This window comes from Sinohyriopsis cumingii, chromosome 1 (assembly GCF_028554795.1).
Source record: "Sinohyriopsis cumingii isolate HCF-2022 chromosome 1, ASM2855479v2, whole genome shotgun sequence".
In the NCBI taxonomy this organism is placed as follows: domain Eukaryota; kingdom Metazoa; phylum Mollusca; class Bivalvia; order Unionida; family Unionidae; genus Sinohyriopsis; species Sinohyriopsis cumingii.
Window position 1 is genome coordinate 180,370,674 of NC_142961.1, and position 25,827 is coordinate 180,396,500.

The 25,827-nt window shown below is 35.3% G+C and overlaps 1 protein-coding gene across 1 annotated transcript in view; it reads left to right on the forward strand.

The window, feature by feature from the left end:
- LOC149808489 (inactive tyrosine-protein kinase 7-like) overlaps positions 1–25,827 on the forward strand; it is a 168,285-nt gene that overhangs the window by 67,362 nt on the left and 75,096 nt on the right. Inside the window, exons 3-4 of the mRNA XM_089978075.1 lie at positions 7,349–7,484; positions 18,752–18,906. Of these exons, the coding sequence (XP_089834201.1) occupies positions 7,349–7,484; positions 18,752–18,906 (291 nt within the window). The remainder of the gene's footprint in view (positions 1–7,348; positions 7,485–18,751; positions 18,907–25,827) is intronic.

Genomic DNA, 25,827 nt, shown 5'->3' on the forward strand with positions numbered 1-25,827 from the left:
GCATGATGGTATTATGCAATGTTACATCATTATTCCGGATGTTGCTGCAATCCTACTGGAGAAATTTACACAGTGAAACATAGAAAATGAGGTATATGAATATCTTCAAAACGAGAGCCAATACAAATTTTTCACGGTTATATTCGTGTTCGGCACACCAAAATACTACAGATTAGGGCCTTTTCAAGTCAGTAATGATTTCACTGTTGACCAGTGTTTTTGGACTAACCTCATGTGATTGCTACTTAGGGTATAATTATTTGAGCTTTTAAATGTTAGCAACAGTTATGAAATCTGAGGACTTGTGTGAAGGACTTTCATTTTTCTGTGTATTTTATATATATTAGTTGCACAGCAGAAGCCTTTTGTTTTCCTCTTTTAAACTCACTGTTTAGATTTTAAAATTTTTAGTGACTCGAAACAGAAGTAATTACAGGCAGTCACATTTTTGCATCCTACATTATTCTTTCACTTAATCCATGAATCGTTTCACTGTTTATTGCATTGGGGTCAGTGCAGTTTCTCATCTAGCAGTACAATGGGGTCAGTGCAATTTCTGAACCAGTGGTACAATGTGGTTAGTGCAATTTCTCAACCACTCGTAAAAGATTTTGATATTGGTGATATGCAAATCTGTAAAAGGGAGAAGTGACTGTAGTATGTACAAATCCACAAAAAAGTACTTTGCACCTTTATCTGTGACAAAGAACTCTCCTTTTAAAATGTAGATAATAAATTATAGTTTTCAAGAGACACTTAATTCACAATTGAAGCATTGATAAAATGAATGACATAAGGAACTAACCATACAGGCTCATTCTAACATGTGTGGTAGCATAGTATTCTAGTGAGTCTGTTTGAGCACAGCAGTCTAGTCTATGTGTTTGAACACTGCGCATTATTTTTTATATTCAGTACATGTACACATTTTATTAAATGTTTGCATTTGCTTTTTTAATTTTTTTACTTTTCATGGATCATTAGTAATGAAAAATTAAAGAAAGCAGTTACATATTCTCATTTTGAGTTTAAGCATGGAAATACAGGTGTCTTATCAAGTTGCACATATTAACATAAGAATTGCATATAATTATATTGAAATGTTTTTGATAAACTTGTTAGTACACATATACGATTGATGCACATGAATATTTATCACGTGTATCTCCCTTAAAATACATATAAATTGACTGATAATATCTTCAAAAGCAGCCAGGGATAAATTTGAAATTAAAATTAAGTTTTTGTACCCATTAAGATGACATATCATGTAATATCTGTGTAAATATGACATAAGTTTGAAACCCTGACATCATGACTTATTTATTTTGCCACAGATAGAACGAAATAAGACCAACGCCATAGACAGTAATTATTTATGAGTGTTGTAGATTATGGATATTAAAAGTATGTAGTATTGTAAAAATTTGGACGTGTTTATTATTCTGGACACATTTAATATAAATAATTGGATCAAGGCAAATGTTGGTGCATAATTGAAAAGAGTCCTGTTATAATAATTCATTTTTTGAATTAATGACTGTGTTTGATGCAAGCCCTATTTATAATCTCTCTCCACTTTGTTTTTGGTAGGGGGTTGGGGATAAGAGTTTCTTTTTGTCCCTGTCAAGACTTTAGCAGTCCAGGTAAGAGGCTATAGAAGTATGATTGGTCTGGGAATGGGCTGTGTTCATGACATGAAGGTGCTGCAGACCATGGGGTCTTTTTAAAAAAAACCAACAAAACAGAAACGGCTGTACGAACTTGATCCTCTTGCAAATGTTGACATATATGAAGAACATCTTAGTTTAATTTGAAAAGAGCCTTCTAAACTAACCAGTAACAAGTCAAGATGCACTTCAATGATTTCTTGTGTTGAGGCACACTAGATTGGGATCAAATTATGTTCAAATTCATTTAGACTTTGTCTTGAAAAGATAGCATAAATTACATTGTTTCATCAGGAGAAGGGGAGAAAGATGCCTCCTTCCCTCTCCTGGTCTGCTGAAGTGTTACAATGAGGATCCATCTAACATCCAGTTTAGTTTGTTGTCTGGTTTCTGGCAGAACTTTGATGGTTTCTGGCAGAACTTTGATCAAAATTGTTCGGCTGTGCCCCTTTAGTCTTCGGAGTGCATGTAGTCGGAATATTGTTGTTAATGCTAACCTTCTTTCTTTCTTAATCTCCACACTTTTGAAAGAAAATTTTGGGATTACATTATTAAAACTTAAAAACTCTTCCTTTCCACCCCATGTTTTGCAAAAATGCCAAAGCAGGACTTCCCCCTTTAAGACAATCCTGGCAAAATCACTGACTCGTGTCCTTCTCGTATCTTGATCTAGACTGAGTACTTGTCAAGAAAAAGGGTCATTAAGGCTCCATGTATAAATTTATTGAGCAAGGAGCCCTGTTTTATTTTTTTAGATCAGTTGTAAGAAAAAATGTGACCACTTCAAACATTTGCATTTGATTCCTTAAAATTATTGCAGTCATTTCTTTCAACATTTGTTATAGTTGTCAAAATTCTTTCTTCAATGTATTTGCAAGGATTTGTTAGATTGAAATACTGTTAATAAAATATCACCGAACAATGTTATCCTGATCCATCCTTCCATCTATGTATAACTCAGTTTTTAGGCAATGTGGAATGGCATTTATATTCCAAGAACACAACTCGTGTTGAAAAACTGTACTTAATATACTTTCAAAGCTAGTGGCTATGCTTAATATCTGGTAATATAGAAATATATTTTGAACCTGTCACAATATTGCCGTCAATTAGATTCTTTTTGGACCACTCCAGTGGCCTAGTGGTTAGAGCATCTGACTCAGATGCAGTAGGTCGTGGATTTGATCCCCGGCCGAGTCATACCAAAGACTTGCAAAAAAAATGGTACTTACAGTTGCCTCGCTTGGCACTCAGCATTAAGAGGTTAGTGTTATGACTGGTTGGCCTGGTGTCAGAATAATGTGACTAGGTGGGACATCATGCTACATGTCTGCGGCATGATGCCCCAGTGCTAGACACCACTATAAACTGCTACACTGCAGACATCGTAGCAATATGACTGAAAAATTGTTAAAGCTACGTTAAAAGAAATTCCAAAAATCCAAAGATTCTTTTTGCTTTCAGTCAATATAAAGCTCATTAATCTGACATGGGAAGATGGTAGGTTGTATTTACATGCTTGAGCGTTAGTTACATGTAGGTAAATAGAGACACTGTAAACTGTTCATAGTAACTACATTTGCTTTAGAAAAAAAGGACTGGAAGGCCAATGTGCACTTATTTTCTGCTGATGCTTTTTTATTATCTTGATCTTACAGTATTACAATAAATACAAGTGTGAAAAGAAGATGTGGTATTTATAGTTTTGGCCTTGCCTCAGTAATGCAGAGATGCCTAAAATTTATAGTGCTAGCTTTGCCTTGATAATGCAGGAATGCCTAAATTTTATTGTGCTTGCTGTGCCTTGATAATATAGGGATGCCTAATATTTATTGTGCTTGCTCTGCCTTGGTAATATAGGGATGCTTAATATTTAATGTGTTATCTATGCCTTGTTAATATAGGGATGCCTAATATTTATTGTGCTAGCTCTGCCTTGGTAATGTAGTAATGCCTTATATTTATTGTGCTAGCTCTGCCTTGGTAATGTAGGGATGCCTAATATTTATTGTGCTACCTTTGTCTTGATCATGCAGGGATGTCTAAATGGTAATGTTTTAAAAGTAAATTTGGACAGTCTACTCAGCAGGAAGATGCTTTCATACTGGTTCTGTGATAGTGTTTGTTGTCTTAGACCAGTCTAAATGATAAATTAACCTGGAGTGGCTATAGGTGAATGAAGATACTGCTGTCAAGAACTTTATCTTCTTGTCATTTAATTTGATTGTTTTGAGTTACTCATTCATCATAAACTGAACAAAACTAGGATTCTTTATATAAAAAGTGCTAGTAGTGCATGTCTGGACTTCTTAGTGTGTCTTAGGAATTTCTTGAGAGGTTCCGTTACTAAGCAAATATGTTGTCTGTTTTGCCATGAATGATGTTCCTGTTATAACACATTATCGGATCATATCCTGTTTGTAATGGAATAAGAGTATTTGTCAGTCTCGGTTTTAAGCCTTCTTGTACAAAAGCAAATTGGCATAATAATAATAATAATGAGGACTTTGTATAGCACCTAATCTTTAGAAGCTCTAAGTGCTTTACAACATTAGACAACACCTATAACATAAAAAACATATCTAATAATATGATTACAAAAATAAATACCATGAAATTAGAAAACATAAAAAACATGCTGAAAATATTTAAGGTAGGAAACATTATTAAGTCTTTAAGTTTTTTCTTGCAGTCAAAATAAGTGAGTTTTAAGAGCACTCTTGAATGGGATCACTGTGTCTTTGTGTCTAAGTTCAGTGAGCAATTCATTCCACGTTGCTGGGCCCTGGTGTGCAAAAGAACGCTGTCCATATGACTTTGTTTTCATAGTGGGAATAATGAGTATACGATTGTCAGAAGAGGAGAGTAAGTATCTTGCTGGTGTGTACACATGGGTGAAGTCGGATAGGTACGTTGGAATGACTCCATTCCAACAGTGAAACGTAGCACAGAGAACAAATTTTGTGTTTGATTCTGGATCGAATGGATAGCCAGTGTAGGGTACAGAGCAGCAGGGAGGTGTGCTCTGATTGTGGTACTCTAAGTTTATTCCAAGCAGCTGTGTTTTGAACATTTTGAAGCTTCTGGAGTAGATATTGAGATGAACCAGACAGAATTGAGTTAAAATAGTCCAGTCTTGAAAGTACTAATGAACACACACTAAAGTGTTTTAGTGGCATCAACTGAAAGATATTTGCGAATGGAGCTGATGTGTCTCAGCTCAAGATATGCAGCCATGCATACGTTCATGACATGTTGGTGCAGTGTGAGAGTAATGTCCAGAGTAACACCTAGGTTTCATGCTGACTGTGTGAATTTAATGTTGGTGTTGTTGATATTTATTGTTTGAGGTAAAGGATGTGAATGACAAAGTCTTTGTGTTGTGATCAGAATGGCCTCAGTTTTATCATCATTCATCTGCAGCTTGTTACAAGTCATCCATGGCTAGTTTTGTATATTTGCGTGTCATCAGCATACAATTGATGAGACACTGGATGATGATCTATGACACTTGAGAGCAAATGAGTGTACAGAATGAAGAGAACAGGTCCAAGAATAAACCCCTGTGGAATAACCACAACATAGTTCTGTTGGTGCAGACCCTACCTGCTCATTTTCGTCTTCTCCAGGACAACAGTGTTTTTTGAAAGATGAATGAATTTCAATGAATCCATCTTTGAAAATGAGTGCATGCTTGAAAATCGCTTTCAGGTTTGATGTGAGCCTACCAAAGCAATAATTTCATTGAGTACAATGAAATGATCATGCAAATGCTGGATTTTTTGATCTACTGCTTTAATCAATTACTTGCTTGGTGACATTTTACAAAAGAGTAATTAGACACTGTAATAGACTGTTTTGTTATTAAAAATGTTTCACCATATGAACATGTTCAGATTGTGATAACAGACATAGTTTTCAGTATGTAGCTGAAGTGTGTTTGCTGTTTGATGTAATTCTAATGTGTATTAGTGCCATTGTTATAACACATGATTGCTATTACATTTAGTTCTAATGCATATTAGTTCCATAGTTATTACATGTAATTCCTATTACATGTAGTTCTATTACATATTAGTGCCATTGTTATAACACATGATTGCTATTACATGTAGTTCTAATGCATATTAATGCCATTGTTATAACACATGATTGCTATTACATGTAGTTCTAATGCATATTAGTGCCATTGTTATAACACATGATTGCTATTACATGTAGTTCTAATGCATATTAGTGCCATTGTTGTAACACATGATTGCTATTACATTTAGTTCTAATGCATATTAGTGCCATTGTTATAACACATGACTGCTATTACAGGTAGTTTTAATGCATATTAGTACCATAGTTATTACATGTGACTGCTGCTGCGAGGCTGATAGTGAAGATGAATGTCCAAGTTTCATCCTTATTCATTAAAAGTTATTTATTACGCTCGTTTGTTGAAACATACTGTATGGGGTCTATTATTAGTTAAAACGTACTGTATGGGGTCTATTATTAGTTGAAACATACTGTATGGGGTCTATTATTAGTTGAAACATGATGTATGGGGTCTATCATTAGTTGAAACATATTGTATGTGGTCTATTATTAGTTGAAGCTCTGTATGGGGTCTATTATTAGTTGAAACATACTGTATGGGATCTGTTATTAGTTGAAACTCTGTATGGGGTCTGTCATTAGTTGAAACGTACTGTATGGGGTTTTATTAGTTGAAACATGCTGTATGGGGTCTATTATTAGTTGAAACATACTGTATGGGATCTATTATTAGTTGAAACATACTGTATGAGGTCTGTTATTAGTTGAAACATACTGTATGGGGTCTATTATTAGTTGAAACACTGTATGGGGGTCTGTTATTAGTTGAAACGTACTGTACGGGGTCTGTTATTATTTGAAACATACTGTATTGTATTATTAGTTGCTAGTTCCATATAAATTGCCTTCCTTTAAAACTGAAACACTCTTCTTCCCCACCCCTTGCCCCATGTATTTGAAATGGTTATGATTCAGCCATTGTAATTGCTGTTAAATTTGATAACTGCTTTCCATGGTGTCAGAATGCTTGCATTGGTATCAGACCTTGATTTGTTTTTGTTGTTTTTTTCCTAAGTTTTATATTAGGCTTGAAAAAGGTAGCTATTAAGGCTTAATATAGTTTACCTTGATGAGAACTGATTTGGCCATCTGGATCAATGAGAAGCTTGCAAGATGGCATGGGGGATAAAATTTAGTGGCATAGTAATTTGGGAAATGTAGTTGTCATAAAGTTAATGAGAGATATTTACCTTTTGTATACTTTCTGTGATGAATTGCTTATTCTCCAGTTTTCCTTTTCAAACCAGAGTGGTGCAATGGGTCTACCATATTTCCTTATGCATGAGATGTGTCCACCTTTACATAATATAGAACTTGGTCTGCCATTGCATAATGCACAGGCAGATCAGGGTCAGTGTTTGTTGTATGTGGTTATGTCCAATACACTGCAGAGACCCCGATCTGACAGCAAATCATGCAGTGGTAGATCTAGATCTGACTTAAATGTATGTATACAGTAGGTTGAAAAAATTCTGTACAGCTTTATTATCTGCTGTTTACATAGTTACTATCATATTCATTATGGCAAAATTTCCTCTTTGTAACAAAAGTATTGTATTTTATTCTTACAGGGATAGAGAAAGAGGCAAAGGTAGAGCTAAAGAAACCAGATCCACCAGATGTCACTCTTGGAGTGGATATTCTGCTGAAATGTCAGATCACAGGCAATCCCGAACCCCTCTTTCACTGGTATCAAAACCATTTCAGGTATGCATCTACTACTATTTCCTATTCTATTTAGTTCCTCTGTTGTTAAAATGTTGTTTTTATTTTTTGGCCAATAATTTTATTAGTGAAATTGGTTAATGAATAATCCCCAAAAAGGTGATTTTAAATGTAAGGTGTGTGTGTGTGATTTTGGATTTTTAACATAGCTTTTAACAATTTTTCAGTCATATCGCTATGATGTCTGCAGTGTGACAGTTTATAGTGATGTCTAGCACTGGGACATCATGCTATAGACATGTAGCAGGATATCCAACCCAGCCACATTATTCTGACACCAGGCCGACCATTCCTTACATTGACCTCTTAATGCTGAGTGCCAAGCAAGACTGTTAGTACCATTTTTGTAAGTCTTCGGTATGACTCAGCCAGGGATCGAACCCATGACCTCCGCATCCAAGGTGGATGCTCTAACCATTAGACCACCGGAGCGCTGTTTCAGTGTGAGGGAAAACCTGGTCTGCACACTGTTATGTACTGGTATAAGTCTGGGTACAAAGTCATATTTTGAAATTTTTTCAAAATGAAATTTGTTTTCAAGGACCAGTTGATAACTTGGATGGATATAGGTATCATATACTTATCATTAATACATTGCACTTACTGTAATTGAATAAACATAAATAAATTTTAAAAAATGAGCACACACAGACCTTCAGGTATTTACAAATTTACAATTAAAAAAGTATGATGCCAAATTTTTTATTGGATGAGTAGTCTAATACCATGTAATAAACATGCCTTTTTATCTTTAAACAAACACACACACACACAATAATACACACACACGATGTAGAATAGACCTGATGCACTGTCCTGCCCTGCATACCATAATACGACCGTTAATGAAAGCATGATGGCTCACCAAACCCCAGAAGTTCATACTTTGCTTTAATTCTACTGTTTCCTAATTGCTGTCTTTGCCATGTTCAATCAATCATTAGTTTTATGCTGTTGAATTTGGTTAATTTGTGTAAATGTTGACATTTTTCAAATGCATGTAGTTATGATGATGTAAATATCATTAATAGTAAGCTTTTTATTATCCATGTATTTGCTTATGAGAGAAGTCAGAATAGTGACTCAGTTTGTTATCCATGTATTTGCTTACGAGAGAAGTCAGAATAGTGACTCAGTCAGTGCTATATTCAAAATTCAGGGTATAAAATCTTCATGAAACCCATATCAATTGATCAAGATTTGCAACTTGTCAAGGTAAAGTATTTATACCGTAAAAAAAGTTATTGTATATTTGAACCAAGAGAGCTTGCTTCATATGTTTTACATGAACCGTTTGACAGTTCCGATAGTAACAGGATGTAGGATTAATTGTCTGTTAATTGGAGCACTTCTAAGGGAATAAAAGGGATAATCTTTTCTCTGTATTGATGTTTTATAACCTAAGCACTGTTTGGAAGCTACAATAGAATTCCTTTAAATTCTAATGTTTAATATTGACACGTTAGGGTTTTTGGTATTGGCAAACAGTTACTTCCTTTACTCAGTTCAGCATATAATGACTGGATTATATGTGTAGTTTTTGTAAAAAAAATTTGCCAATTTTTTTCTCATTATGTGTCTGTTTTTCTTAAAGATATATATGACACTAATTGACTGTCACCACTCATATTATCAAAGTTTGGTTATTAAGAAATTTGTTAGAATAGATATATTTTTTTATGGTTTTATTGTCACTGGTGACACATGATTAGCTATATAATGCTTAGGAAATTGGAGCTAAACAGTTTTCCCAGGCTGGCCAGGGAAGGCATTGAACCTATGACCTTTCTATTATCATTCTGATGCCCTGTCAACTGAACTACAAGAGCTTTCATCATAATAAGTATACAGTAAATCCCTGACTTACATGTGAATTGCATTCCTGAGAAACCCCACATATGTCATGTGACTTGAATCCATTTATCAGTGGGGAGTTGAATCTTCATCCTGGTCAACCATATATAAAAAATGTTAGTTCCTGCTTGGGAACCTGTACTGTACGTTTGGGTATATACACGAATGATGCCCATCTCGAGGTGTTTTTTTCAGCTTGAATGTTATTATGAATTCACATAAAAGCGAGACTCGGGTAATTCTAATACTAGTAAATTGGGAGTTTAATGTATGTGGGCCATATTATCACTCAGAATGAGGCTTGTGCATACTTGTAGATTTGCCATATATTCACTCAGAATGAGGCTTGTGCATACTTGTAAATTTGCCATATCGTCACTCAGAATGAGGCTTGTGCATACTTGTAGATTTGTCATATTATCGCTCAGAATGAGGCTTGTGCATACTTGTAGATTTGCCATATATTCACTCAGAATGAGGCGTGTGCATACTTGTAAATTTGCCATATTATCACTCAGAATGAGGCTTGTGCAATCTTGTAGATTTGCCATAGTATCACTCAGAATGAGGCTTGTACATACTTGTAGATTTGCCATAGTATCACTTAGAATGAGGCTTGTGCATACTTGTAGATTTGCTAGATATGTGAGTATGCCATATTAAAGGATTAAAAATTTCTGATGATTTCTTTGATGTACAAATTGTACTCTATAAATCAGTGGTTCCCAACCTTTTTTGGCTGCAACCATAAACAATATTTTTTCCTAGCGTCATGACCCTGTTTCCACATTTTGATAAATTTTGCCACTGCAAAAAATGATCCTGGCAACCCTCTATGACCCTCCAGAATGTCCTTACAAATCTGACTTGGGTCCCAACCTGGGGGTTGAGAACCACTGGCATAAATCATAAGGGTTCCACAGACTGGACCATGAGCTACTGTTGCAGAAATACACCAGCAGATCAGGATCTGTGTTGTTTGTTCTACTGACAAACGTCATAGGCTCAGATCCTCTGGTGTATTAAGTGATGGCAGGTCTGGGTCTGTACTATTTTGCAGCTGGACCTCAGCCTGTGTTAGGAACTGGTCAGTTTGTTTAAACTTTTGGATTGACCGCCTGTCAACATTATCATAGTGCCCTCTGCTTTACCCTTCAGATTAAATGGGCTGATTTCACATTTGGTAACTCATCAAGTTGTCCTTGTTTCTAAAATTACACATGGTATCCTCACTGCCTCATTTTTTAATTTATTGCCATATCTGTTTCTCCACTGTAAAAATTGGAAAAGTTTGTTGTGGTTGCTTTTGCCCTGGATTTTATTGCAGTGGAAGATCTGATTACATCAAATGGCATGTGCAGCAGCATCCTTGCCTTCTTTTGAAATAGAGACAGGTCAAGTGTTAATTGGCTGTGAATAGAATTAATCATCATGGTAAACACCTCACATGTCACAAGGCATCAATATCACCATAATACCAATAGGGTGCCATTAATTAAGGATAATCTGTTTTTAATGGATTATCAGCAGGGGAATAAAAAAGAGAAAAATACATTGGCAAAGCAAAAATATGTCGACAGCTGTACCCAAGTTAGTTGGATGTGACTTAGAAGTAAGCCTATACAATACACTGTTATATATAACACACTGCCAATGTAAAGTGGTGAAAATATTTTGAACAAAAGTACCTATCCGATGGCCTAGAGGATAGAGTATCTGCCTTGGATGTGGGAGGTTGCGGGTTTGAACCCCGGCTGAGTCATACCAAAGACTTACAAAAATGATACTGACAGATATCTCTGTATGTGCTCAGCATTTAGAGGTTAGTGTTAGGACTGGTCATCCTGGTGTCAGAATAATGTGTTTGGGTGGGACATCATGCTACATGTCTGCAGCATGATACCCCAGTGCAAGACATCACTATAAACTGCCACACTGCAGACATCATAGCAGTATGTCTGAAAAATTGTTAAAGCTGTGTTTAAAAAATCCAAATCACACACACACACACACACGGAGTACCCAGGTTAGTTGGACCTGACTTATAAGCAAGTGTATACAATACACTGCCAATATTGTATATAATACACTACCAATGTATAGTGGTGAAAATATTTTGAACAAAGGTCAAGAAAAAAAGCAAGAAAAAAAGGAATCTGAGTGGGACCTAAGACATCAGTTTGATTTAGTATTTTCACAAGGTGGGGTATTTCCCAGTACAATGTTTGTCACACACTCATATCACCAAATTTAAATTAACAAAAAATTGACAAGATCACCCTGGCATACTGTACATATTCAACTCATAACTCACTCAAAGGGTGAATGAGCATGTCTTCTCCGTGACCAAACATTGATATAGAACAATTTATGTTTGAGCTAAAACGTTTCCTTTAAAAATGTTGACCCAACCAAAATTCAAAGACAGATGATTGCAGGCAGTATCATCCACACAACAGTAAAATCAGGGCAGGAAGCAAATGACCTTTTGCCTTTTTTGACCTTTTCACTACATGTAAGCAAACAGAATGAACCTTTGAACTGTTTAAGTGTGTTCATGATTGCTGATCTTTTAAAAACACAATGGTTAATTGCAATGGGGAATTTGATGACTACAGCAATAAAAGGACAGTATGTGATAAGTGCACAAGTCTGACTCATGGTTTTTGCCATTCAAATTTACCGTATAAATCTAATGAAACTTGTAATCCGACTAAATTTTTCCCCTCATTTTTTTATTCATCTTGGTTCTAAACATTCTGCACTCTGCATGCAGCCTCTTTGCAATTATTGTTACTGGGGATTAAATAAAGTCAATGGCATTATATCTGTTTTCAAAAATGATCATTCAGTGTGTCAAAATGTATATTTTGCCTTAAACTCATGTCCACTGGTCACTTGTCTGTGCACGACAATTGTAGTCATCGACAGGTACCGGTAGTCACTCATATCAGAGGTTGCTCAAATCAGGTTTAACTATAATACTTTTGATTGTTCCAAAAATTCCAGTTGCCAAGCACATTTTTAAAGCCAAAAATAAAATAAAAGATTCAGTTTGGGGCATATAATGGGCAAAGTTATACCTGCTCTCAGAAAAAGGTGTTTGAATAGGTGACCATCAGACTGTGAAACCATTTTGATTACCCATATTGTAATGGGGATTAACTGAAGTTATTGTCAATAGGCTGCAGTAAAAACAGCTGACACTCTCCAAAAATCATAATTACTCAGTGTGATGTACCCCAAGGACTTGATGTAAACAATTCACATTCTCAGTGAAGTGTTTTAACTTTTGTGATTTGATGTGTTTAAACATGTATGCATGTTCTTGTCTTTGTTTTAAATTTATAGTTGACATTTATTTGTGATAAAATCGTCAACATCTCACATGAGATTTTTGCGAGTTTTTGATGTCTCAGCCATATAAAAAAGCAGCATTCGCCTTGATAACCTCATTTTTGCAATTTTCAGCTCCGATCTTACTAGGCCGAGTATCATTGGTGTTCAATAATTTAAATCCTGGTACAGTCTCAATGAATGATTAGGTTCATCGACATATCAGTCATAGCCATTTTTTAGGCCATAGTGTTGAGATCACTTCAAAAACTTTTCAGAGGCAGGATAATATGAACAGATGTACGTATATATCATTTGATGATGCTTTCCGTTGTCAAGACAAATTTTACATAATAAAATAATATTAGTATTAAAAGTGGCCCCCATCAGTAGTGTACTTATGTTTTTAGGATCAGGCTCATGCTGGTCATTATGTGTATAGTGTAGATTGAGACTGGCTGAGCTTTAATAAATTGATTTTTTTTAAAAAAAACACTTTGTCTCAGTTTATAAGATAACAAGTAACATATTAATTGCCACATTTGTAAACGTATGTAGAGTTTATAGAAATTAAAGTTGGTAATTAAATTATTTAGCACTAGTTGACACCTACCACCAGTAGTAGTACATGATGAACAGAATGTTATAGTGTTACAGAAAAAAATCAAAGACTTGAACTGCAACCAGAATTCTTTATCCGCAAGCAAGGATTATTGTAAATACTTTACCAGACCACTTTCGACAAGAATTTAACTTGCCAGTTGCATCAATAATTTTCATTAGTGCCCAGATTTTCTGGACAGAGAAAAAGGTAACTATTTTTTATTGTGTGGATATAATGGTAAATGACAATAATACTATTTTTTATATAACAGCACAAGGTTTTCATGAAAATTAATGAATCTAACTGGAAGCTATGGATGGGTTCTGGTGACAAGAACATTGTTTGATACTGTTAGGTTTGTAGTATAAGCTAAAAACTGCTTTTGAGAAGGAATACAGCTTAAAAATGGCCTCACCTTTTATAAGCTTTTCCAGAGTGACAATCACTTGAAACTCCTGTAATCCTTGAGTTGTATGAGCATACCTGATTAGTCAAGAAAATGCTAGATATGTCTTTTTTCGCAAGAGTAATTGGTAACTTTCAGAAAGAGTTAGATGCTAAGTTGCATAACCACCTATAGTGTGTAATTATTTTCAGACATACAGCCAGACAAAGTAAGAAACATAGTTAGACAGACTTATAAAGAGGTATAACTAGTTAGGCTGACATACAGACAAAGAGGTATAACTAGTTAGGCAGACAGACAAAGAGGTATAACTAATTAGGCTGACATACAGACAAACAAAGAATTAAATATAGCTAGGCATATAGTCAGAGAGACAAAGAAAGAAATATAGATGGGTAGATAGAAGGAAAGGTTAAGTGCATTTAGCAGTCACCACATCTTCCTTAAGATAACTAAGTAAATACCAGTGGGAGACAAGTACCAAGCCAGGTAACTCTAGCTATCTTATATTTAATCTTTTGCTTTGTCCATGTAATTAAGGTAATTAGTGGCAGTACATAGCTTGTTGGAGAAGCTTATATTTCAGAAAGTCTACATTTGAGTACAACATTTCTGATAATTTGTGTAACACCAAGAAGATAGAAAAGAAATCCATGCCTTTGATGAAGGTGATGAACATTTTTTCCCATGCCAGTGGACTACGTTGGTACCAGTTTGGCTGCGATGGTTATTTCTGCAGGCAGTAGGAGACTAGATATATTTTATCTGTATGCTTGTCAGGAGTCACAAGCAATGATAATTCTTCCCCATACACAAATGCATACACTAATAGCTTTTAGCATTTTAAACTCTAACACAAATATTAATGATACTTACCCCCCCCCCCCACTTTAAACCTTTTAAACTAGGACAAGGAATACTTGTTACCTGTCCATTAGTAGAATTTTAAATTAGAACACATATAATGATAGTTAAGTCCCTCCCACTAGTTGCTTGAAACATTTGAAACAAGAATGCAAGTTAATTTTAGTTACCCCCATTAACTTTAGTCATTTTAAAGTAGAAAAAAGTAGTGATAGTTAACACTTGTAGCTTTGCATAATTTCAAACTGTAACAGGTATAGATAGTCCACAGCATTTTAAACTGGATCACAAGTAATGACAGTTACCCCCTCCACACACACACACACACACACACACACACACAGAGAGCTGAAGCATTTTAAACTTGAGCACACTTAATGATAGATACCCCACCCCCACCCCTTTAAACATTTTAAGTAGATGCCTGCATCAAAACAGCATTATCCCCTTCCCTTAAAGATATAAGCGCAAGTGGACTGGCCCCTTTCCATACAGATATAATCACAAGTGGACTGGCCCCTTCCCTTGCAGATATAATCACAAGTGGGCTGGCCCCTTCCCTTACAGATATAAGTACAAGTGGACTGTCCCCTTCCCTTACAGATATAAGCACAAGTGGACAGGCCCCTTTCCATACAGATATAATCACAAGTGGACTGGCCCCTTCCCTTACAGATATAAGCACAAGTGGACTGGCCATTTCCCTTACAGATATAAGTACAAGTGGACTGTCCCCTTCCCTTACAGATATACACACAAGTGGACTGGCCCCTTCCCTTACATATATAAGCACAAGTGGACTGGCCCCTTCCCTTACATATATGAGCACAAGTGGACTGGCCCCTTCCCTTACATATATAAGCACAAGTGGACTGGCCCCTTCCCTTACATATATAAGCACAAGTGGACTGGCCCCTTCCCTTACATATATAAGCACAAGTGGACTGGCCCCTTCCCTTACAGATATAAGCACAAGTGGACTGGCCCCTTCCCTTACATATATAATCACAAGTGGACTGTCCCCTTCCCTTACATATATAAGCATAAGTGGACTGGCCCCTTCCCTTACATATATAAGCACAAGTGGACTGGCCCCTTCCCTTACATATATGAGCACAAGTGGACTGGCCCCTTCCCTTACATATATAAGCACAAGTGGACTGGCCCCTTCCCTTACATATATAAGCACAAGTGGACTGGCCCCTTCACATTTCAAAATCACTGTGCACATCTCCAGACCACTCTCCGTCATATGACAAAGCTTGAAGTCTCTTTGTCTCTGTCTCAGTGTAGATGTCCAGCTTGAAGTCTGTCTGTCTCAAATAGTGTAGATGTCCATCTTGAAGTCTCTCTGTCTCAAATAGTGTAGATGTCCAGCTTGAAGTCTCTGTCTCAAAAAGTGTAGATGTCCAGCTTGAAGTCTCTCTCTTTCAAATAGTGTAGATGTCCAGCTTAAAGTCTCTCTGTCTCAAATAGTGTTGATGTCCAGCTTGAAGTCTCTCTCTCTGTCTCAAATAGTGTAAATGTCCAGATCAGCAAAATAACATAATCCACACAATTTCTTCTAAAAGTATTGGGATACATAGTATTCATTGTGAACATTATTCAAAATTCTGTTATCACAACCATAATTATATTTATAGATATGAATTCTAATTGAAAACACTTAATATTGAGAGAGGAATCTAAGTATTGTGTTAGATAATGAGACAGGAATCTAAGTATTGTGTTAGATATTTGGACAGGGATCAAGTATTGTGCTACATATTGGGACAGGAATCTAAGTTTTGCGCTAGATAATGGGACAGGAATCTAAGTATGTATTGCACTAGATACTGAGACAGGAAGCATATGTTTTGATTAGTAAAGATGAAGACAGGTCTATCAGAAATTTCAAATTGGATGAAATATCATTATTCCAAGTTGAAAAAAAACCTGTTGAATTTTTTCTTGACATAATTAGGTTTTTACGTGAGACATGGCATTAACTGAATCAGATGAGTTTTAAATTACATCTTTTTTCTTGTGATATCTGAACAGGTGTTCTGATATGAGTGAGGTAATGTTATCCAGGTTAACTTGCAAAGTGAGGTAATGTTATCTGAGTTAACTTGAATATTAATCTGAGATGATATGGGCATTCTAACATGCAGACATCTTTTATTGCAAGTTGTCAAAATTGTCACTAAACTTTCATTGTATTAAAAAATGCTGTAACTTGTTGTGGAGAGTATGTCATGTTTTTTGTTACATTTTAGTTGAGAATTTAGCCATGTGTTGACTTGGATCTTATGACTGTTTTTTTTATTACAAATCATTTATAAAGGTGGTGGAATTGATGTGTGCTTTTCATAGAGTTTACATTATTGGTACCAGAATAAAAAGTATACTGAAATTAACAAGGAAAATAGTCTGTTTATGTGTCAGTTATTTTAGTCCATAACATATAGCTATTTAGCAAATGAATTTAAAAATAATATCTTTTTGATAGTTCACATTAGGAGCCATTACAATTAAACTGGAGCAAACTTAAGTTGATTGCCATTCTAAATACCAAAGTTGTTTATTACCCTCTGTGACTCCAGGCTCATGACTAAAAATCCCCATGCTGTTTATCAGCCTCAGGCTCAGGGGTCATGACCCAAAATTCCCATGCTGTTCATCACCCTCTGACAATGGGGTCATGACCCAAAATTCCCATGCTGTTCATCACCCATATGACCCAAAATCACCATGCTGTTTATCAACCTCTGACAAAGGGGTTATACCCTAAATCCCTATGCTGTTTATCACCCTCTGACAAAGGGGTTATACCCCAAATCCCTATGCTGTTTATCACCCTCTGACAAAGGGGTCATGACCCACATTTCCCATCCTGTTTATGACCCTCTGACAAAGGGTTCATGACCCACATTTCCCATCCTGCTTATCACCTCTTACTCCCATATTTTCTATGCTGTTTATCACCCTGTGTGACTCCAGGCTCATGACCCTAAATCCCCATGCTTCTTATCACCCTCTGATTTGGTGGGGAGGGAGTCATGACTCCAAATCCCCATGCTGTTTATTACCTTATGTGGCCTTGGGGTCATGATCCAGGACCATCACATAGATATGGATCATCCTAAAGTAATTGCATACGTGAAATTTGGTAAGGAAAAAATGGCATTGCATGTAATTGAATTTTTAAACATTAATTTCAAACACCCGACTCTGGCATGCAGATTGAATATAGTCATTATATGGTTAACATTTTACACAGTAGTTTAGGACAGATAAGTGTTTAAGTGGGACAGGTGGAGGAAGTCACATAATTTTGTAGGCTAATGTGCAGGGACCATTACAAAGTTTACAGTGGAAACTGATTCTTATGTATACATTTCTAGGGTAAATAGATTTTTTTAAATATCTATTGCTAAATAATGTTGGCAAATAGAAATGACTGATGATTATAAGTTTCATTGTTACATCAGTTCAGCACATCGCAGTGGTTTTTTTTTATTGACTCATTGTTTTTTTAAAAAGTCATTTGGCTTACATTTCAACCTGGTGAAAAACACAGCTTTGACATAATCAAAACCACTGGGCTAACTATGTTGTAGAACAACCTTTCTTGAGAGATCACCCAGAAATGGTGTTTCAAGTTGGATGGTCACTCATTTGATGTCATGGTTATATTAGTAAATCAGTTAATCCTCATATTTCAAAAAGATTTATCCTTCACAATAGTCTTCCAAGTTACTGCATAACTCTTTTCAGGAATGTGTTTTTAAGGTACATCTTCTTCCAAATTTTTTTTAAGGCTTCCCTAGCATTTGTTTGACTGCCATAACAACCAGGTGGAAAACATTTTGTTTGACTGTTTGGCAGATACTTTTGACTTTGTATTGCAGTCAGGCAGAAAACATTTGTGAAAACCTCCAGACAATTTTATGACATGTTCTACCAAACTTGCATTTTTTTAGACTTCCTTATATTGGCATCTATACCAACCAGGTGGAAACTGTCTTGTGACCTAAATTAATCACTTGGTCACTAAATATTACTTCTGGTTTTTAAACTAAGTGTAAACCAGATGAGTGACTGCTGGTCTTTTTTATGTCTTGGCATCAGCATTCATGGCTATGGCTTTTTATTTCTCTGTCACAGGGTCAACTATTACTGTTGGCTTCATTTTTCTTTCAGAATTTTCAACACAGACAATGTCAAGATTGTGGACAAGGGGACCAGATTGAAGCTGAGCTCAGTGAGTGCCAAGGACAATGGTGTCTACTCTTGTCGTGCAGAAAATGTGGCTGGTGCAGTTGACAGCACTTCTAACTTTATCCTAAATGTTGCAGGTGGGTTTAAATGTCTGCTTTAGTTGGAAAAAAAGGCAAAAAAGAGGCACTGTGGGCATGTCTTTGATCAAAGAGTCAGACAGTGCCACTTTAGCATAATGAGCTTCTATAATTAAGTGTGTGTGTGTGTGTGTGTGTGTGTGTGTGTGTAAAAGAACTCAAGACCTGCTTGATGAATTTAATTGAAAGTTGGATTGAGGTGATACATGGAAATGATTATATCTTGGTAGAGATTTGGTGACATAACTGTGGTTACCAGCAATGGGTATAAATTTTGACTGAATTAGCTTATTAAACCTTAACTTGCTATTGCTTTAGTTGCTCTGGATGTGTGTGTGCCCTTGTCATAATTTACTACAGTGGTCCCACTCTTTTAAGGTCAGCCTTTCTGCACCAGAAAAGTGGTCATATAAGAAGGGTGTCCTTTCCAGATAGGAACTATATTTGAGAGAAGTACATGTATGAAGTAAGGAAGCTGGATGCATATTCAAAATATTTAATGTCTTAATTTAAAAGAAACATTAATTAGTGAAAGGTTTTGTATTATCTAAAGAATAGACATATAAATAGTTCTTAATTCTTAAGCATGAGTCAGATGTTCTTGGCATGTGCCATGCAAAACCATTCAAAAACAGTCATTTAAGTCTTGGTACAAACATTGCTTGGCATTCAGAATCATTCTTTTTCCATTCACTCCATTTTCACAGTGGTGCAGAATATTTTCCTTATTTACTATGACAATGTTTATTTGAGTCTTTCCTTCATCAAATATTTTGGCAAGAAATCTTCAAGTCTCCCCACTGTTGTCAAATAGCTTTTTCATTTTTTTTCTAAAATATGAATTCTCTGTTTACTTGATGACATGTTAAAATTTGTATTGATTTATTCCTGTGTTAATTGTACTGCAGTTGAATCATGCAGACAATTTTGTAGAGTAGACAAAATGCCTTGTTTATAAAGGAAGTGATATATGTTCTGAAACATGATTTTTTGGTCTTCACCTGGTACCCCATTTTGTCCCAGTTTCATTTCTCTTTGTGTATGAATGAACAAAAGCTATATCTAGCTTACGCAGACCAATTTATGATATTGATAATTATTTCTGGTTATGACCTTCAAAGAGAAGAACTCGACAACTGTGTGAACCTCAAAAATCTTATCACAACATTGTTATCCATTTTCTGTAAGCCTCAGCATTTGCAGATAATGATATAATATTAACCATAGAGGTACATGATATAATGTACATTAGATAACAATCACTTCAATAATGAAAACCTGACATCAGGAAACAGGCGTTGGAAAGGATAATTTGATTATTGGAAAGGATAATTGGATTACTTACCTTACTATATGAATTAAATTTTAGTTCTGGACACAAATAAAATGTGGTTGTACCTTAGGTATAAATTTGACATTTTGGGTCTAATACGTTACCACATGCTGTATCAGAGGGGTGGCTGCCGACAACGGGTACTTTTATACACAGACTCAACTGTGCAAAGAAAATTGGCCTTGTAGAGGAGGGGGACACTTGTGAGGGGGTCCAAGCAAGAGGGGGATGATTGTTCTGGATGTGTATCATCCCACATCATAATTTACTATTGCTACATGTATCATTACTGTGGATAAATATTAATGCATATCATAATTTACTATTGCTCTTGATATTTTGGATGTGTATTACCCCATAACATAATTTTGTTTAATTTAAAAAGTATTGACACTGATCTAGAAACTGTAACATTTCAAACATTGGTCAATGTGACCTGCTGTTTGAACTTACATGTGTACTAAAATCATTTGAATTATGTAACATTCAGTATCTCTTCTTTTGAAATTTACTCTATCCTGGAACTTAAAGAATTGTTGGCAAGGGTATTTTTCTTTCAAGAAACAGATTAATTATTTTGTGCATGTGAAAATTTATATATTGGTAATTTTCTCCTAAGAGACTGCTTGTTAAGAACCCTTTAGCCCAGCTCCCAGATATATACCTACAGTAACTTTATAAATGCATTTCCTCTGATGAAAGAATTTGTAGGAAAATGAATAAGATAGAAGATGACAAAATATTCCAAGATGAAAAATAGAAGGCTTGGTATTAAGTGTTCAGTTTGTGAACTGGCAGTTGCCGAAATATAGTTGATAAAAGCTCATTTGCGCTTTGCCTTTTAATGAATGTGAATGTGCGTATAATTATCTAAATCGTACTGACTTGTTGATACTATATGGAACTGCTTTGTAATGTTATACATTCCTATCTACAGGGCACCACAGCAGAATTCATAAATCCATTAAATTCCAATTTTCACAGAAGCCAAAGATAATTAAGATAATTCCTGCATGTGTTCTTTGGTGCATGCATGTTAAAATCTTTCCTGCTCTCCTGGCTGGCTAAATTCATAGAATTTAGGGCCAGTTTGGATTGATACCATTAACGGTTGACATGTACATTTCTTTGGAATTTTGATTCATCTATTTTTTGCATAAACTCAGTGTTTATTTGTTTTAGTCCACATACCTTGAATAAATATGAATTGTTGTAATGCAGGAATGCAGATTACAATGAAACAGAAAATAAACAATATGGTTTTGTTTACATTGTCTGTTCCTGGCAACATGAACGTTTGTGGATTTGTTGTAATATAGGTGGGAAAAAATGTATCTGCATAAATCATGTAATATTTAGAAAAGTGTATTCATTCCTGTAGTTTTGGGTTCTTATCTCTACTAGTCATAGACCAGAAAAACTAATAGGATTGGCTGTTGTCCATTGTCCATCATCCATCCATCCATTGGCACAAGTTTCTTATTCCTAAGCTGCTTACAGGATTTCCATGAAAATTTGCACACACATTCTTCCCATAGTCTAGTTGGTCCTTAAAGTAAATAGTGCTGGTCAAACTTCCAATTAGGCTGCCACAGCAGACAGCTTGAAAATCTTGTCTTCACTAATCCATCTGAATGGATGGTCACATCAGCATAAGGTTTTCAGAGAAAGTTTTTGAATGCATTCTAGTTGGTTCTGAAAGAAAATGGTACCAGTCTGTCTTCTAATATTGCCATCGTAGCAGCCATTTTGAAAATCTTGTAATCTTTACTTCTTGTGATATATAGTTGGGTTGTAAATGAAAATGGTACCAATCTGACTTTCATTATGACCACCAGACTGGCTATCTTGAAAATCTTGCTATTACTACTTCTTCTAGATGACTTGTCATATTGATATGGTGCTTTCACGAAATGATGGCTTATGATGTTTGATTGGTCTTAAATGGAAATGGTGCCAATCTGATGTCCAAAATAGCCACCATGGCAGTCATCTTAAAAATCTTGTTAGTGTTACTCTTCCAAAATGGAGAGTCATATCAATATGGCGTTTCTACAAGAAGTCTTTTTATAATCATCATGTCTTGTTGGAACTAAATGATGTTTTGTTAGTCCTAAATGAAAATAGTGTGAACCACAGCAGTTAGTTTAAAAATGATGGTTCTGCTGAAGATTATAATGGTTGGTTTTGTCTTATCTTGAGAAACTGTTTTCTTAAATTTGTTTTGCACACACACAGATGCACACACGTCAGACTGATTTTTGGGCCTACCAGTATTTATCAGTTTCAAAATAAAATTAGATTGTTACATCTGTTACACAAGGCCAGGAACAATTGATAATACAAGACAGACAGACTATTGCTGTTTTCAGAAAATGAAGGAATTGCATGCTTATTATCAGAATCAGATTGTTGAAAATTGATTACATTGTAGGTACATGTACTGATATGACCATTTTGTTTAATCTATGTTGTTTATTGTATTGAAAAATTCTCAATCCTAATGACATGAGACATCCTTTCTTAAAAGATAAGACTATTACACAAAATCCTTCATCTACAATATTTGGTTAATACAGTGCTATAACGTGATAATTGGGGTAAAAGAATTGGATCGTGTTAAGATCGACGTCGCATTAATACGGGGTTTTACAGTATTTTACTTTCTTCCGAGAACATCTCATTGGCACATATAAAGGTATTCATGTCTAATGTATATGATGAATAGGGTATCAACACTGTTTACTATCATGCTGTCATGGTATGCAGTTCATCCATAATGCATGTAATTCCATTGAAAAATTGCGCACAGATTTACAATATTCAATAATTTTGTCCCAGATCATTGTGTCTGAATTCAACATCTGATATACAGCATGAACAGAGTATTAACACCGTGTACTTGCCATCTGATATTGTACTGCCGGGGCTTGCAGTTAATCCATAATACATGTAATTTCCATTGCAAAAATTTCATACATATTTAAACTTTTCAATAATTTTGTCACAGATCATTACGTGTCTGAATTCAATGGGAAAAATTAACAGCAAAATTAGGTTAAGAAAGACGAAGCACATGTATGGTTCATTATGTTTCAGGGTCTATGAACAGTGTCTGTACTGCTAAAATCTTCTCGTATGCATTTCCATGTACATTTATCCATTGCAAATTTCCAGTAATTAATGGTTGTACATCTGTTTGTTTGAATGACTGACTACAGGAAGAATAATCAACAATCCATACATGCTTTCAGCATGCATATAACTTTTACTTCAGATTTTGTGAATATCAAAAGAAACGTGTGAAAACTACTATACTAATCATTGCGCAAAGTGCAGAGAACTACTTGTGTTTGTGAACTTGCATTTCCTTAATGGTAAAATATTTTTATAAAAAATAGGAAACTAATAACGAGTTAATAAACAAACACCATACCCATGTAAAACCAGAGAACTAAGTGCAGTAGGCCTACAATGGTCACGAGTCACTTTTATAAAAAATTGTAAGCTGAACACATGTACAATTTCATACCCTTTCAATTTCCAGCTAATCAAGCGGACATTATTTACTGGTCAGCTGCTTGCATCTAATAACACCGCCAATCCCAGCAGCTTTCATTTTTTCATGTTTATTAAATTGTGAGAATCTTTTATCAACCACCGCATTGTCTGCTGCTTGGTTGTATATGCAGTTAAATAAGAAACACATGTTGGCTGTTGTTAGAGCAACGATTGTATATAGAATTAATTGAAGACAATCACAAAGATGATTTACTGGCTTTACTCATGGATTAGTAATAAGTAACATTTCTGATAATGTTTATTTTGGCATAACACTTCAAGAACCCGGTGAAATTGTTAAATTTCAGAAGCTACACCACGATCCTATTATATTAAAATTCATATGCAAACTCTTCCCCAAAATGATAATAAACGTTTTACACACTATTTTTCATAATTAAAAAAAAATCCTGATATGAGAAAAATGCATGTACATGTATTTAAAATTTCAGGAACTATGCCATGATCATATTATATTCAAATTCATACGCGATCGCTTCCCCAAAATGATAATACATTTTTTACACACTATTTCACATACTTAGAACAAAAATATTTTTTCATATGCAAATGAATATACAAAATTTCAGGAGCCACACCACAACCATGTTATATCTGAATTCACGTTATCGTGGGGTGTGTTATGGTGGGGTTGCACTGTACCTCCACTGTGGATCATACTAAAACCTGCACCAGGTCAACTAGCATGAAACAGATCCTTATTTTCTTTGTTTTATATACTGCCATGAATCTCAAAGTATTGATCTGTAATTAAATTTGCAATTATTAATTAAATGCAAATCTCAGTACTGAACTGTGCAAACTGGAATTATTCATTGATTCTGTTACTAATGTTTAGAACTGACCTTCTACTCTCTCAACTACTGAAATGCACTGCTGCTGTAACTCTGTAAAATTACAATCAAGATTTGTAATAATTCATTTTCAGTTTTTTAATTCTATGACAGACTATGTGACCTATCTGACTTTTATTTATGCAGATATTTATGGATGATAGGCGATGGTGGAAGGTTAAAATATGGAAGATATCTTTGCTTGATTTGTGATGTTGGGTTTTCTAATATACTTTAATTTTCTTGTTGACTGAAATAAGATGAAACTATGCAAGTAAACCTGTTTTCATTCCTTTTTGTGTAAAATAAGAGGCAGCCTGATATTTGTTGGGTTAATTACTTTGTTGTTTCCTGCATGACATAAGGGGCAGCCTGATATTTCCTTGGTGGATTACTTTGTTGCATGACAGAAGGGACAGCCTGATATTTCCTTGGTGGATTACTTTATTGCATGACATAAGGGGCAGCCTGATATTTCCTTGGTGGATTACTTTGTTGCATGACATAAGGGGCAGCCTGATATTTCCTTGGTGGATTACTTTGTTGCAGGACATAAGGGGCAGCCTAATATTTTCTGGGTGGATTAAGATGCTTGGGCTTGAATGTTTAATTCACCTGTTTGTTTTGGAAATGGAATTAAATATTTTTTTATGTTTTCAAACAGCCAGCAGATTAGCTTCCTTTTAAAAAAACAAACAGAAAATGTGGTAGAGGTTTTGGGGCTGTCACAGGGTATTGATGAGATAAATATGACTGAATTTAACAATATACATCTACTTCAGATTTCTTTAACCCAAGCAGATGTCATGGAATTGCCTTTCCAAAATGATACATATTTTATAGAATAACCTAACATCTGATAGGAAATGCAGCTGACTCACTTACATAGAGGTAGAAACTTGTGTTTTGATGAGAATATTTGGCATTCACCTGCCATAGGCAACATAATATCCATACTATGCACTTGAAATATTATTGCTTGAGAAAGTTTTATGATGTTGATGCTCATTACAGACCATTGCAGGATCATTCTCATTATGTGCATGGGCATATTAGAGGAGCTAGTGCACTTTGTCTATGTTGTTCGTTTTCCCAATGGAAGGTGCATAGTGGCATAGTGTCGCCAGAATAAAGCATGTTAGACTTGTTTTTGAAACTGCTTCCTCTCATCAA